The 12,576-nt window shown below is 35.0% G+C and overlaps 1 protein-coding gene across 1 annotated transcript in view; it reads right to left on the bottom strand.

Moving 5' to 3' along the window:
* Positions 1–1,382: 1,382 nt before the first annotated feature.
* LOC143236471 (uncharacterized) overlaps positions 1,383–12,576 on the bottom strand; it is a 38,430-nt gene continuing 27,236 nt past the window's right edge. Inside the window, exons 6-10 of the mRNA XM_076474757.1 lie at positions 7,767–7,973; positions 6,757–6,815; positions 5,212–5,353; positions 4,630–4,794; positions 1,383–1,700 (exon numbers count right to left, since the gene is read on the bottom strand). Of these exons, the coding sequence (XP_076330872.1) occupies positions 1,563–1,700; positions 4,630–4,794; positions 5,212–5,353; positions 6,757–6,815; positions 7,767–7,973 (711 nt within the window). The 3' untranslated portion in view covers positions 1,383–1,562. The remainder of the gene's footprint in view (positions 1,701–4,629; positions 4,795–5,211; positions 5,354–6,756; positions 6,816–7,766; positions 7,974–12,576) is intronic.

Raw genomic sequence — 12,576 nt, forward strand, 5'->3', positions numbered from 1 at the left:
CATTCATTCAAGTTTATGTGTGTAGTTATAAAACCAACGTTTATTTTCCTTGTTATCTAGTAACTCAGAAGACCACGTCCTAGATATCTTTACCATTGTGGAAAGGACACTATTTTTTTTATTGTAGAGCTCTGTTTACCAACATTAGGAGACAAAGGATCATCTGCTCACAGAGTTTTATTTCTGTACGTACTCTATGAAATGAGTAATAATAAAACATGCCATAAAAGAGCTTAAATATATAGGCCAGTACAGTAGTAAAACAATCACACTAAGTGTTTCAAAGTCATGTACTTTTAATCCAGTGTGGTCCAAACCACATTCCTGTGGGCAATTTTCTAGTGGATTGCAGAATCATACAGGGCCAACGACAAACAAAAGGTAGGTGAATTATTCCATTTTCATAAAATTTATAATTTGTACGTATCGTAGGAACAGGTTAAAGTGTAGTTTCTCTTATGATTCGTTATTAAACGAGCGATACTCATTAAGCAGTTTTAATAAGTGAATTCTGGATGCGAGCACGTACAAATATGAAATTATGGGACAACAACATTATTATATATTCTGACTTTGCTATGAAAGTTTGCTATTGTAAAGTTCTTCGAGGTAAAACTACAACTATCTGATCAACAGTTTTGACAAAATAAAATATAAGAAATTCAAGACAGTATTACCAACGGTTTATACTTTGTTTTGTGAACACCGGTCTCTATTCACCTTTTTATCACCATAAAAACGTACATTTCTTTGATTTGTTGGTAATGTTACTAAATCAAAATATTTCTTACAGGTTGATTATTTGTTTGGGATATTAGTGCAAATCTACTCAAATCTGTGGTAGCTATCACAAATTCTGAACTGACAGGCTAGAGGGAATGCAGCTAGATAAGAGCACTCACCGCCAACTCTGTAGCTAATCTAATCGAATGGTGTAATTTAAACATCACTTATAATGAAAGTTACAGCACCACACTGGGAGAGTGATTTTACAACCATGGGATGCAATCCGTGAACCCTCGAATTCACAGTCCGGACACGATAAATACTAGGCCAAATAGTTCCGTTTTGTTTGTTTGTTAATAGGCACAAGGCTATATAATTAACTATCCAAGCTCTGCCCATTACAAGTATCCAAACCTGATATTTAGCCATCACAAATCCTTAGACTTACTGCCCTTAGGTCGAAGTTTACGAATTTTGACACAAGTCTTATTAAAATTTGAATCGCAAAGGATAAAGAAATCATATTTTCATTCTGTCAATAATAATTCCTCGTATTTTAAACGGTACCTTCTAATGATACCTTCAGCATAAAAAACTTGCTACTTTTTTGTTGAGTGTATTTTTTAATTAAACTTAACAATAACCACATTATACCGTTACAAAATAAGATCAGTATTTATTGACAAGATGCAGAAAAATAAATTTAAGATTCAAATATCGAATTTAAACAAATTTAAACTAATTATCACAATTTTTCTTATTCTCAGTCTAATATTTAATATTTTAATTATCTGCATTTCAAGCTCAACTTTGTTTTGATAAGAGAAACTAAGCCATTATTTTCTCTCTGAAAGCATGAGTTTTCCTTCTTCAATCGGATCTTGGTTTCGTTCTTGATAATATGAAAGTTCTTTCTTTAGCCTCTGCAGCCATGCTTCAATTTTGGGGAAAGTACTTAGTGTGTAGTCGATAGCCTAGTGTGTTAAAAAGGAAAATCTGGGTCGCTTGAGAATGAAAGGAAACCTTTACACACAACTTTGAAGTACCCAGTAGCAGTTGATAAATAACTACTAAACATAGAACGTCAGTTATTCTAGAAATACGTATTAAAAAGACATGAAAACTGCGGAGACTCTGTAGTAGTAACGCCTCAAACAATGTTAATAAAAATACAAAAATTACAAATAAAGTGATATCTATAGACATTCTGTTTCTACATTATTCAACAACGGACATCATCTAATCACTTGAGCCTACGTTCCATATGCACTTACAAAGAATTAATAAAATAAAACACACCGATATTGTTATCCGTAACTACAGAGCACCTTTTGCTATAATGACCAAAATTGAAAACATTTGCAGCAATGATTTTAACCACTTTGCTATATCACCAAAATCCTAGATAGCTTTGTACCATCATCACCTACACATATACTGCTGGACAAAATCTTGAAACCAATGAACATAAAGAAAAAATATGTATTTTGCGTTGTTAGACTCAACCACTTATTTGAGTAGAGCTTCGAAAGATGAAAATAAAAAAAAGGAAAATAAAAATAAAAAACTTTTTAACATTTAATAGGGAAAATGTGAACACTGAAATTAGCCTACATACTAGCTGGTTAAAAGTTTAAGACCATACTGAAACGAAGCGTTAATCGGTAAACACGTAACGAAATTTAGTCATTTGTGTTCAAGCATTAGCGTTGATAACATCTCCCACTGACATCTCCTGTGTTACATTGGGTAAAAACATAGCAAAGGATAAAAAGTTGACAGAGTTTGAAAGTGGCAGAATTGTCAAGCTGCAAAAGCAAGGTCTCTCTCAACGTGCCATCGCTGTTGCAAATTTCTTAAAAGACCCTGAGGGATACGGAACGAGAATTTCAAGTGGTCGGCCCAAGAAAATTTCGCCGGCGTTGAGCAGGAGGATTCGACGAGTTGCCCGGCAAGACACCAGCCGATCGTCGAACCAGTTTAAGGCCCTTACGGACGCAGAATGCAGCTCAAGAACAATAAGACGGTATCTACGAGAGAAAGGCTTTAAAAACCGTAAACGTCTTCAAACGCCATGCCTGCTTCCACACCACGAAACAGCTCGGTTGAACTTTGCTGAGAAGTACAAACATGGGACGTAGAAAAGTGGACAAAGGTTTTGTTCTCTGATGACAAAAAATTTAACCTGGATGGCTTCCAACGTTACTGGCACGATAAGGATATCCCACCGGAAACATTTTCTACACTACACAGTGGAGGAGGTTCCATCATGATCTGGGGTGCAATCCCCTTCCATGGAACAATGGAGCTTCAAGTTATACAGGGACGTCAAACAGCAGCTGGCTACATTGGCATGTTGGAGAGAGCATCCTTATTGAATGAAAGCCCTCGCTTGTGTGGAAATGACTGGATCTTTCAGCAGGACAACGCTGCAATCCACAATGCCCGCAGGACTAAGGACTTCTTCATGGCGAATAACGCGATTCTTTTGGACCAACCAGCGTGTTTGCCCAAACTGAACCCCATTGAAAATGTTTGGGGGTGGATGGCAAGGAAGTCTATAGAAATGAACGTCAATTCCAAACAGTGCATGATCTTCGTGAAGTCATCTTCACCACTGGGAATAACATTCCAGCCAGCCTTCTGCAAACGCTTATATCGACCATGCCAAAGCAAATGTTTGCAGTTATTCGCAATGACGGCCGTGCAACTCACTACTGAGAGCTCATCTTGGGCATTTCCTACCCTGTTTAGGACTTCTGTTTGGTATGGTCTTAAACTTTTGACCAGCTAGTATTTAGGCTAATTTCATAGTGTTCACATTTTCCCTATTAAATGCTAAAAAAGTTTATTTTTATTTTCCCTTTTCGTCTTTCGAAGCTCTACTCAAGTAATTGGTTGAGTCTAACAACGCAAAATGTATATTTTTACTTTATGTTCATTGGCCTTAAGATCTTGGCCAGCAGTGTGTTTCTACCAACTTCTAGACTGTTACCATTAGTACTTTGGGCATCTATTCTGGGTTGGGCAACCTGGCAAGGTCAGGTACTTAGCGGACCTCTTCCTTCCTCCATGACCATTTTTAATCATGTAGAAAATAATACCAATATTGTTCGAATCAGGTTTATACAATGCATTATATTGTATAATCACTGATTTTTCTTCACCTTTAAGGGCCATGACCTTGAACAGTTGATTTTGGGCACCTTCCTTGTTTTTTTATTTTGAATTTTGCACAAAGCTGCACGAGGGCTATCTGCGGTAGCCATCCCTAATTTAGCAGTCATAGACTAGTCAGCACGTCTCACCACCAGCTGTTGGACTACTCTTTCACCAATAAACAATGGTATCAACGGTAAACATTATAACGCACCCACGGCTGAAAGGGCCAGCATATTCGGTGACCGAGATTCGAGCCCGAGTCGCGCGCCCTAACTACCAGACACTTTACCACCACACACACAAAATCTTTAATCGTCATAGCTTCAATCACTTCGGTACCAGAGTAATAGTAAACAAGCGACTCTATGTCATAGGCGTCATTACTGCCAGAAAATCCAAGACAATTACTATCATTATTTTAGACACTTTTTCACCAGCAAATCAAACAGTTAAATAACTATCATAATTTTGGGCACTTTGCTGCCACAAAATATCCTTAACCGTCGTTACTTTAGATACTTCACTTCTAGAAAAATTCTAGACATCTGTAATTATAAAACATGTATTTCCTCTTACAAACCCCTAAACACTCAATTACCATTAGGACCTTAGACACTTTTCTATCATCATAATCCTGGACTCTTTTCTTTTTTTTTCGCTACTTTAGAAACTGTTTCCTCCAAGATCTTAAGCAACAATAATCACTATACCTGTGGAATTTAACTGTACAGTTGATCTTACCTCTAGAAACGTCACGCTTGCTAGGATCGAGAGATCCGCAATGGTGAGATTCTCACCTGCTACGTACGGATGGTCGGTGAGAAACTGTTCTAAAAAGGATAGTTTTTCTAACAAAACCCTTTCTTTACCGGAATCCGGCTCCTCACCTCGAAACATTCTAGGGATCTGAAATGTGTAGTAACAAAAAATTGTACAAGATTAAAACTTCACAACATTGTGTTTATTTGTGAACTGACACCTTAAAATTAAGCAACTGTATTTTTGGTGGACATCATAATATTAAAGATGTTTTACAATAAAATATATTACGTCTGGCTCTATCTAAAGTGTATTATATAAATAATTGGGTGTAATGGCACTGAAAACTATAGATACACGTTTTCTTTTTATGTCCCAGTATAAATCAGAACTATTTTTTCGGGGGTGTTAATCTTAAAATACGCAACACAGACGACTATCTACGGTTTTAGGCTTATGAATGGAAGTTTAAATAGAAACGAAGAAACAGAGAAGACGTGTATGTATATTTGACATGTTTATATATCTTTCAAAGTATTTAAATTAAAAAATTCATTTACAAACCTGAAAATCGACGATAGCCCTATATAAGGATCCCATATCAAAATACAGCATACGATCTACTACTGCCCTCTTCCGGTGATTGGACGGATAGAAAACGTCATCCTTACCGTACAGATCAGCTAGATACGTAATTATAGCCCGACTAATGCAGAAGAAAACAACAAAATTTCATAATGGATAAAAACCCTTTTTCAGTGAAAAAGGGGGGAAATATACCCATTAAGAACTGTATTTAAACACGAATACCAACTTTATCTTACAGTCATCATCTCACAAACCTCAAGAGGGACTCAAACTGCTGATACTACTAAAGCCAGTGTACGTGTTTGAATATTGTAACTGGAGACGACTCTGAGAAAACGACTATTGTTACAAAATTAGAAATGGGCTGACCTGAAAGTTAGTAATAACAGCTATACAATTTTTTTTTTCACGAGAGGCACGATCGCAGTTCTATATAACTTAAGCCTTTAATTGCTGTTGACATCACATGCAGCACGCATCATTTTGAATGACCTGCTGCAAAAATTTGCGAATATCTTGCACATGGCGTGGTATGCAGATTTGCACACGAAGGGATTAACTATACCTGTAGCTTTTACGACGCCTAAATACCTTCCTCTAAATGTTTACCTTTCAAAATTCAGGCTAAAAAAAAAATTATAAAACAATAACAACGGCTTATAAGCTATGACGTGTCACCTTTAACTACAATTTTATTCTAATCCATGAATGAATCGACATCCGAATTTTAACACTTTCAACGCAGACAAAGGTGATCAATAAAGCTAATACACTGTCGCCTCGGTAACGTGATATACACAACTACAACAAACAGAAGTATGGATACCAGAAACCTTAAGTTGAGCAGTTCTGTGGGATCCAGCATGGCCAGGTAGTTAAGGCATTCGACTCGTAATTTGAAGGTCGCGGGTTCGGATCCCCTGTCACACCAAACATCCTCGCACTTTCAAACGTGGGGGCATTATAATGTTGCGGTATATTCCACTATTCGTTGGCGTGGGTGGTCATGACTAGATGCCTTCCCTCTAATTTTACACTGCTAAATTAGGAACGGCTAGCGCAGATAGCCCTCGTGTAGCTTTGCGCGAAATTCAAAAACAAATAAACAAAGCAGTTGTGTGTTTTGAAAGTTTCCATTATAGCGTGGAAAAACGCGACCCTCCGAGAGTGGAGAACTTTAAATTCCACAGTTATGGTAGTCCACAATTTTCACGTTTTACGTTTTTTGTTCGTAGTTAAGCTAAAGGTACACAACAGGGTATCTCGTTATGCTCTTTGTTGACCTGTTAACAGGTTTCAGGTAGAAACATTGTTCTGTTTTATTTCAATTAAAGTGCTAATACCCTTACCAACTGTCTTGAGAACACAATAGGGTATCTATTCTCGGCCCAGTTTCAAGCAGTACAAGTTCACAAATATGCCACTAGGGGTTATGTTTATTGTAGACGTTTTAAAAAGTTAAAAACCTCAGATTTTCTGCAATGAAATGCTTGTTGAGTCTCAGAAGTAACTCGAACTTACCTTTCCCATAGGACAAAACCACTGTCATTAATCGTTGGCACCGTGTGCGTCGGGTTTAGCTGAAAGGAAAGTAAAAATAATTTTATTTGAACGATAAATATATATTTCAACAAACTGTCAACATCGGATTTATAAAATCTGGTTATTTATCTTACAAACAATATTTTATCCCGGAAAACACACATTAAAACTTGTTAGGTTACTATCAATAAACCATCGCATTTAGCCTCATAATTCGTTTGAAAACTTGGGTGCTTTCTTCATAAGTTGGTAGAGGCGCTATTACCTATCTTCGATAAATGTGTCTCTGGAAAGTCAAAAATGAACGTCATGTTATGCTCGATACGCCACCACCGGCTAAATACAGCCATTTCAGTGGTTCTAAACGGTCTTTTGCTAGACAATGTATTATCGCGATATTCAATCCCACTACATTTCACGAGTATAATGAGGCTTTTGTTGAAAATGTCTAATACAAATTAGATTTCTAAACGCTTCCGAATTGGTGATGTTCAGTATATCTTTCATACTTTTACAGCCATTATTTCATGTAAATACACCTAGTGAATAAATGGTGTTCTTACCATATACTCTTAATTAACTCTGTTAAGATCTGACAGAAGAATAAAAGTAGTTTTTGGTTTGAAATTAAAGCATTTAGAGTGTTGTAATTCATCAAAATGAATATGAAATCCAGAATACACCGCTAACATGACACAAAGCATCATTACATTACATGGTAGTTCCCAAGTTTTTCATAGTACACTTCCAGACACGAGACATACATAGCTCAAATTAAGGGTTTTAGGAGCTATTGATCCTCCATTTCCTCCTTGATAATTTTCTGTCACATAATACATCATGATGTACCATTTACAACCTGTCAATGTCATTGTAAGCAATATAATATTCCGCTTCTTGCACCATGTTGCCGATAACACGCGTTCCTTTCAATTTTAATATTACAATCTCATACACTGCATATGGACCCTCATACACAAAATACTTACTTTTAAAAATTCAGGTTTTAGTTGTTCCCCCTTCCATGTGTTGATGAACTTTTTCTTCAAGGGAATGTTCAGATGGGCTGCTACCATATCCACAGCCCTACAAGGAGCTGACAAGGGGAAGTAGTAGAAGTCAATGGGAGAAATATTCATGACGCTACGTAGAATACTTGGAAAACAAAATGATAGAGAGGACGAACTCCACAGTATCTACTGCCATTAACAATAAAAAATACAAATTAAACTATGACAAAAGTTCAAGGAGGGTGAACGGGAGACAGCAAAGATACCACAATGATAAAATATAAAACAATTAGACGACAAATACTATAATTGTTCAAAGAAAATAACTGGAGGCAGTACAGTTGGTGTACAATGTTAATGGAGAAAATGAAGCCAAGGTTAATTCGAAAGTTCTACAATATCAACAGATGGACAAATGTGATAATAACAAAGTTATAGTTTCAAGAGATGAAGAAATTAAAACAGTAACAGTGGTATACGTCTACAAACAAAACATATACAGTAAAACCTGTCTAAGGTGAAATCGCACGGGGCCGAAACAATTTCCGGCTTAAGGAGGTTTTCCAGCTTAACATACTGAACATGCATTTCCTTAATTATATATAATTATTCAGCGGAAAGTTATACTTGCTTGACTCAAGAGAAGTGAGACGTTTGTGAATAAAGTTATTATACTGTTTAAGCTATATTTATTAGAATACGAACACAACTAGACATTCAAAATATAAATAAACACACAAAATCTTAAATATATTTGAAGAAAGTGTCCAATTTCAACAGTTTCATTTTTTTAATGGGCTATTTCATGCGGTTAAAAATGCCAGTTCTACAGCCTTTTCATGAAGTTCATTTTTCCCTTCATTTTTGCATACAACTTGCTAGCATCAGTATAACTTAACACTTGCGATGAAGTAGGATTTTCTATTTCCTCATTATCTTTTCCATTTTGTTCGTCTTCTGAATCTCTCACACTGTTACCATCTTGCGATTCTACTATAGATTTTAAATCAATTTCATCAGTTTATCTTAAAACATTCTTATCAACGTTCACAAAATTTTCTGCATTCACAGAATCATCTACCTCAATCTTCTCAGAGTTTGGATTTCACTAGAATCGTCACAACAAACTTTTCCTCAATCTCCGCCATTATCAAGAATAAATCCAAAGCTTCGAAAGAACTTTATTACGCACTTGATTGAATAACTTAAAAATGCAATTGCATCTAACACGTCAGTTTTCATGGTCATTCAGCTACTCTCTTACAGTCGTGCATGTTTGTAAAAATATGCTGAAGCATCAGTTTTCTTTATTTCAATTTTATACACTGTATAATTCCATTATCTAGTGGCTGTAGAACTGATGTTGTACATGGAGGTAGAAAGACTAAACGAACATTTGAAAGTTGAACTTTTGGGTAACAAGGTACATTATCTATGGAAAGTAAAATATTTATTGTTCCATTCTTTTGCTTAATTTAATTACAAAAATAATGACGGCAGAAAAAAGAACAGAATATACTTAACCAATAATTACTGTAACAAAATGTCCGATAAATTTAAATAATTATTAATTAAACAAGAATTTATTAATATTTAAAGATATTGTTAATTAAATAACAAATTAATATTTAATTAAAAACATTTTTTCCGCCTTACTCAGATTCTAATCCTACTTATTGATAGATGAGGTAGGTGAAAGATAGTTTTCCATCCGCGTTACACAGGTTCCGCCATATAGAGAGCCTTTTATAGGAAAAATCTTAACGCTGCAAAATTTTGATATTTCCAGTTTGTACAGGTTTCCGCCCTATGCAGTTTCCGGCTTATACAGGTTTTACTGTAGTAAAGGCGCTACAATGTCTACAGATGAGTAAACGGTGACAGTAACAGTGGTATAACATAAACAGACAAAACACAGATGGTAAAGATGTCAGTCTACATAGTGACCAGGAAGACAAATGTCAAGAGAAAAGAATTATAGCTAGTAAGTGTTACAGGGTCAATGGAGAAGAAAATAACAAAAAAAATATACAAGTATCAAGTTAGTTATAATAATTAATACTTTAATTACTGTGGACATTTTTATTTCCAATTTTTTTGTAGGTAGCTTGCTCTGATAATGAACACTAATAAAATCGATGAAAATATCAAAGAATGACACAATGTTAAAGAATTTAAAAAAAATGGACATGATAAAAGATACTAAAAGGTGCTACAATGTAATATATAATGGCGTTACAATACAATGTATATTGAATAACGCCCGAATTAAAATGTTACAATGAGTACTGACAGCGGTAACAGTTAACGCATGTGCTACAATGTTAACACAGACACATATATACTAGTATTGGCAAATGTACAAAACCACAATAATATCAGATATACATGGGACAACTGACGATTTTAAAAAATACATTTTCTTAGTCCGGCATAATAGCCTTATATATTTATTTATTTTCTTGAATTACGAAAGTGTTGCAAACTGTCAATAGAAATTAGAGTGCATTTGTGATAACAAAAATCACATTATACTTAAAAATGACGTTATCCATATTTTTTCTTTTTTTTAAATTCAGATTTATAATTAAAGGTGCATACAATATATCATTTCAAACCTTTATGGTTTTTTTCTTTGTCTGCCGCAGGGCACTCAACTGTTACTGCCCCAGTATGTCTCTTGTTCCATAGTAGAAATACTTAGCCCCGAGAATGACCCAAATGTGAAAAGCTCATTGCACATGTAACATAAAAATGTCGACGAAGCACTGATTGTCACTGGACCTACAACATTTGCGAAGAAAATGACAGCAATGAAAGCCGTAAGTTGATGACGTAAAAAACGTTTAGGCCTAACATTCGCAACAAAATTGTGTTGAATGTCGAAAGCTGGCGTATTGCTGAAAAACTCTTAGGCCTAACAATCACAATGGAAATTATGCTACACGAAAAGTTACATGAATATTCTGGACCAGAAGTTAAAAAAAGTAAAGCTTTGTTTTCGCATGTGGCGTTTCTCGTACATTTTAAGTATTAGAAATACGGATGTAACTAAAGATTTAATGCGGGCTTGGTTCTTTAATTTTAAATGGAAACTTGAAATTTTACGTATGTTAACACGGTGTACGAAAATAAACTTAATGAAGCTCACTTGATTTTGAAAAATGCAACTGAGGAAAACAACGTGTAAATCTCTATACACATTAGCTTGATGTAACCTTACCTTATGTAAAATTTTAATAATAATTACAAGTAATTCATAAACAGCTTTTATAAAGTCAGATTGATTAGTTTTAACTTGCAGGTATACTGATGAGTTACCGAGTTTTAATAATCAAAATATATAATTATTATTACCAGCAGATGTATTTGTGCAATGGACGACGAGGTTTATGATTTTTTCATCTCTTGTACATACACACAAGAAAGAAAGAAAAAACTGGTAATTTAAAAACCTGCAAATAGTGATGTATTAAAAAGTAAGGAAACAAGGCTGGAGTTGATACTGTAGATATTATTCAGTGAAACTAGCAATCCTTATTTTAACTCCACCAGAAGTAATTCTAGGTAACAACATGTAGCCAAAATAAGGATTTGTAATTTGAGTACATAATGTCTACAATATCTCCAGCCCTGTTTCACGATCCCCCTATATGCAAGATTTTATATTCCCTTTTTTTTTTAATTTGTTTGCTGGTGTTTTTTTTTCATGCACAACTATGGGCAAACTATTACTTTACATGGCAGATAACTTTATAAATTATAATGATAAAAACATAGCTAGCACCTAGATGTTATGGTTCGTGATGATTTACTGTAGCTATTGGCTATTTGATTACATTAGCTCGAGATGCAAAATGTTAAACTGCAGCTGGAGATTGTCTTAGATTTGTTTGAGGATGTAGTGAGCATTTATAGTTTCTATGTAACTAATTCTATATATATTTAATGCATAACAATGACCAAGTATATGCCAAGACTAAGAAATACAACCCCTTCCCCCAAGCGCCTATAAAATTGCATCGTGTATACACACGCCTCAGGCTTGGTATTGCCGGCGCACAAAATTATAGCTAATAAAACAGGAACAAAAGTATCATACATTAATTTATTCTAATACTTCCCACAAGTTTTACACATGTCGCGGCTGTAAGGATTCCCTCTTTGTTTTTTACTTATTTACTTCATATATAAGGGTCATCTTCCTAAAAACACCACTTGTTTACAAGACAATTGAGTATCTCTGTATCTTAATTATATGATGATCATGTGTTACTGGCTGATAATTCCTGATTCACTCTGTGCTTAAGTTTTTAACGCAACACCACGTAACAAGCCAACTTCAAGAATTGTGTGCGTGTTCTAATAGCAAAACCACATCAGACTATCTGCCAAGTCCAGCGTTGTAAATTCCGTAGACTTACCGCTGTACCTGCGGGGGACAACTTCAAGAGGTAATGACAACATTGTTTACATTAGAATTACGATGTTTTTAGCTTATGTAAACTAGTGAATAACTAAATCAACTTTTAAATAATACCAATATGACTTTATTTAGTATTCTACAAAAGGTTTGGGTGCAGTATACCAAGGCTGTTGTAAGCTGTCAAGGAAATAATAATAATTATAAGCGGGCCTTTTTTATTGGATTTTATTTTCTTTGTGAATCTAACATGCTTGCTTCTTTGTGCATTTTTGACAACAGTACAGGTTTTGAGTTGTTTGGGCTGAATTTCGCATAAAGCTATACCAGGGCTATCTGCACTAACTGTCCCTCATTTAGCAGTTT

Source organism: Tachypleus tridentatus, chromosome 13 (genome assembly GCF_004210375.1).
Source record: "Tachypleus tridentatus isolate NWPU-2018 chromosome 13, ASM421037v1, whole genome shotgun sequence".
NCBI classification, from domain to species: Eukaryota; Metazoa; Arthropoda; class Merostomata; order Xiphosura; family Limulidae; genus Tachypleus; species Tachypleus tridentatus.